Source organism: Myotis brandtii, unplaced genomic scaffold, assembly GCF_000412655.1.
Source record: "Myotis brandtii unplaced genomic scaffold, ASM41265v1 scaffold208, whole genome shotgun sequence".
Taxonomy (NCBI): domain Eukaryota; kingdom Metazoa; phylum Chordata; class Mammalia; order Chiroptera; family Vespertilionidae; genus Myotis; species Myotis brandtii.
Window position 1 is genome coordinate 5,329,273 of NW_005357764.1, and position 3,002 is coordinate 5,332,274.

The window sequence follows — 3,002 nt, forward strand, 5'->3', positions numbered from 1 at the left end:
GGCCCACTTTCCGCGCGCCAGCCCCGCCGGGGTCCGTGTCCTGTTTCGCCGGCCGGACCCGGGCTCGAGCCCGAGCTGTAGCCAGCGCCATGTCGGTGGTGGGCATAGACCTGGGCTTCCAGAGCTGCTACGTTGCTGTGGCACGCGCCGGTGGCATCGAGACCATAGCTAATGAGTACAGCGACCGCTGCACGCCGTAAGTGTGGGCCAGGCCACGGCCGCGTGCACTGGGGGATGGGGAGGTAGCATTTGCTTTGGGCTGCGACCCTCTCGGCGGAGGAACACGGGCGGGGGAGTCATCTCCATTCCGGGCCGAAAGACCGGTGGATACTGGACCCCCGCTGGGTGCCAGGTCACTAGTGGCCGCGACCTGCTGTGTGGTTCTGCGCCAGGGGCGAGGCCTTTTCCCTGTGGCCCGCCGGCTGAGCGAAGCCGTGAGCGGGTACTCGGACCAGCGGAGGGCACAGGTAGGAGCTGGAGGGCAGGAAGGCCTGGGATGTAGGATGGTCCGAGATCCTCTCTCAGCGAGCAGAGACCAGGCCCAGGGCGTACTGACTTTCATTGAGCGTAACAGAATTCATAGCTTTGCACACAGCCGGCACTTAATAAAAGTTGAACGGGTTCTCTCGTCTGCCCGCGGCAAGACGTTGGAGCGGCCGGAGTCCCACGTGAGTGGGGGCGGGGCGGCGCCCGGAAGCGAGGGAGCCGGAGAACCCGAGGCTCACGCTGCGGGACCAGAGATCTCAAGCTTGGGGTGGTAAGGACATAAATCAGGAAAGGATTTAATAAAATTGATGCCTTCTTGATATCTTTGCATTCACTTTTTTTTCCACATCGTTTCAGAATATTAAACTATAGTGGGTCATTTTCTGCTATTCTGTATGCATCCACTTTCACAGTAATCGATTCCAATCAGGGTGTTGTCCACAGTTGTTCATGAATGACCCAGGTGCTCATTTTGACATCTAGAATCATAATAAGTTATGGGACCAGTATAGACACGGGCCTAAAAAATCAGGACTCACCCAGGACTTTCCTTGGTTAGAGTAAGAATCTACTTTTTGAGTACATAGAGATACCTTTCAATCCATTGTCTTCCTCTTGGACAAAATCTTCTAAGCTTCATTCTGAGCCACACCGGCCAGGGCAGCCTTCCTTTTCTTTAAATCTAAGTCATCCCGTTGCTCTTAGATCTATACGACATGTAAAGACATTTACTTCAGAGAGGAATGAATTTCTTGCAAACATAAGGTATGAGATGTTACTCTGCCGACACCCAGAAACTATGCATACGTTCAGCTCTTGCTCTCCGAAAGGGTGGTTATTAATTTGATTTTTTTCAAATTCCTAATGTGGCTCAGTTGGTGGTGCATCGTCCCATGCACCAGAGAGTCACCAGTTTGATTCTCGGTCAGGGCGCGGGCTCCATCGTGCGGGAGGCTGTGGATTGATGTTTCTCACATTGATGTTTATCTCTCCCTCTTCCTCTAAAATCTATAAAAACACTTAAAAGAATAAAAGGATGGTTGATTTGTTAATTAAAGCTTCAGACTTCTTACACCACTCCCCCTCATGTCTAATTGCTGTGGTTATGAAAGGAGTCTCTTAGAAAGCATTTTCCCCCTCAATCTGTTAAGATCTTGCTTCTAGTTGTCCTCTGTTTGGCTCAAGTAAAATTTAAAAAAATATTTTTTGTTGATTTTTAGAGAGGAAGGGAGAGGGAGAGAAGAAATATCCATGGGCTGCCTCCTGCAGGTCCCTCGCTGGGGATGGGGCTAGCAACTGGGCATGTACCCTGACTGGGAATCCAACCGGCCATCTTTTAGTGCAGGGGAGGACACCCAACCACACCCGCAGAGGCTCAAATCAAGTTTTATAAAAATACAGGTTTTAACTTTCTTACAAGAGCAGTCTTGGAAGCACCGTCATCACGCTTCCATTCCAGGCACCGAAATATTCCCATTTAAACACCTTTAAGGAAAGTAAAGCTTATCTATTAATAATCTGCAGTCAAGACAGTCTTGTTAAAGCTCAATATCCAGCAGCTAACACATTATCTGGCACTTAGCTTCATTTTGTAAATCATTTGTGAATTCGAAAACAGGTGTATTTCAAAAGTGTATTCTTTAAAAATGATTTCACATCCAGGCCGTGTGGCCCAGTGGTTGAGCGTAATGTATCAGGAGGTCACCAGTTGTCAGGGCACATCCCCGGGTTTTGGGCTCGGTCTGCAATAGAGGATGTGAAGGAGGCAGTCCATTGTTTCTCTCTCATTGATGTTTGTGTCTCTGCCTCAACCTTCCTCTCTCTGAATTCAAAAATATTAAAGTAGTTTTTTTAAATCACTTAAGAACTAAAATACAACCTTGCATACAAATTTGGTAGAAGTAATCTACAGGAACTTTGCCATTAGTTTCCTAAACAAACATTTTTTTCTTGACTTAACAAGACACTTGTTTGCTGTAGCAATAGAAACACTATAAAGTGTTAGAATTAAGTTTCCTTCAATTATTTGCTCTCTATCCTTGGATACCTTTTTCTACATTTCTACTAATATAGTGTGTGTGTGTGTGTAAACAAAAGGGATCATATTTTGTAACTGATTTCTTTCACTTATATACAGTGGGGCAAATGTAGGTTTATAGTTGGTATAGAAAATAATACAGTAATTAATAAATAGTAATACAAGAATAAACTTTAGCATGTGCACAACTGTAAACCTGCGTTTCCTCACTATTTTAGACATCTTTCAGAGTCAAATATGAATTTATTTAAATAGGTAATTCTGTATTATGGCTATGACATGTTTTCCTCAAACAGATTATTTCTAAAATTTTGCTATTACAAATAGTTTTTCAATAAGCAGTTTTTTAAAAAATGTGTTGCCCTAACCGGTTTGGCTCAGCGGATAGAGCGTCGGCCTGTGGACTGAAAGGTCCCAGGTTCGATTCCAGCCAAGGGCATGTACCTTGGTTGCGGGCACATCCTCAGTAGGAGGTGTG

The 3,002-nt window shown here is 45.7% G+C and overlaps 1 protein-coding gene and 1 pseudogene across 1 annotated transcript in view; one reads left to right on the plus strand and one right to left on the minus strand.

Moving 5' to 3' along the window:
• The window catches only part of LOC106725986, a 22,076-nt pseudogene extending 21,985 nt beyond the window's left edge, over positions 1–91 (minus strand).
• Positions 7–3,002, plus strand: part of HSPA4 (heat shock 70kDa protein 4) — a 51,129-nt gene continuing 48,133 nt past the window's right edge. The window contains exon 1 of the mRNA XM_014539117.1: positions 7–196. Coding sequence (XP_014394603.1) covers positions 90–196 — 107 coding nt within the window. The 5' untranslated portion in view covers positions 7–89. The remainder of the gene's footprint in view (positions 197–3,002) is intronic.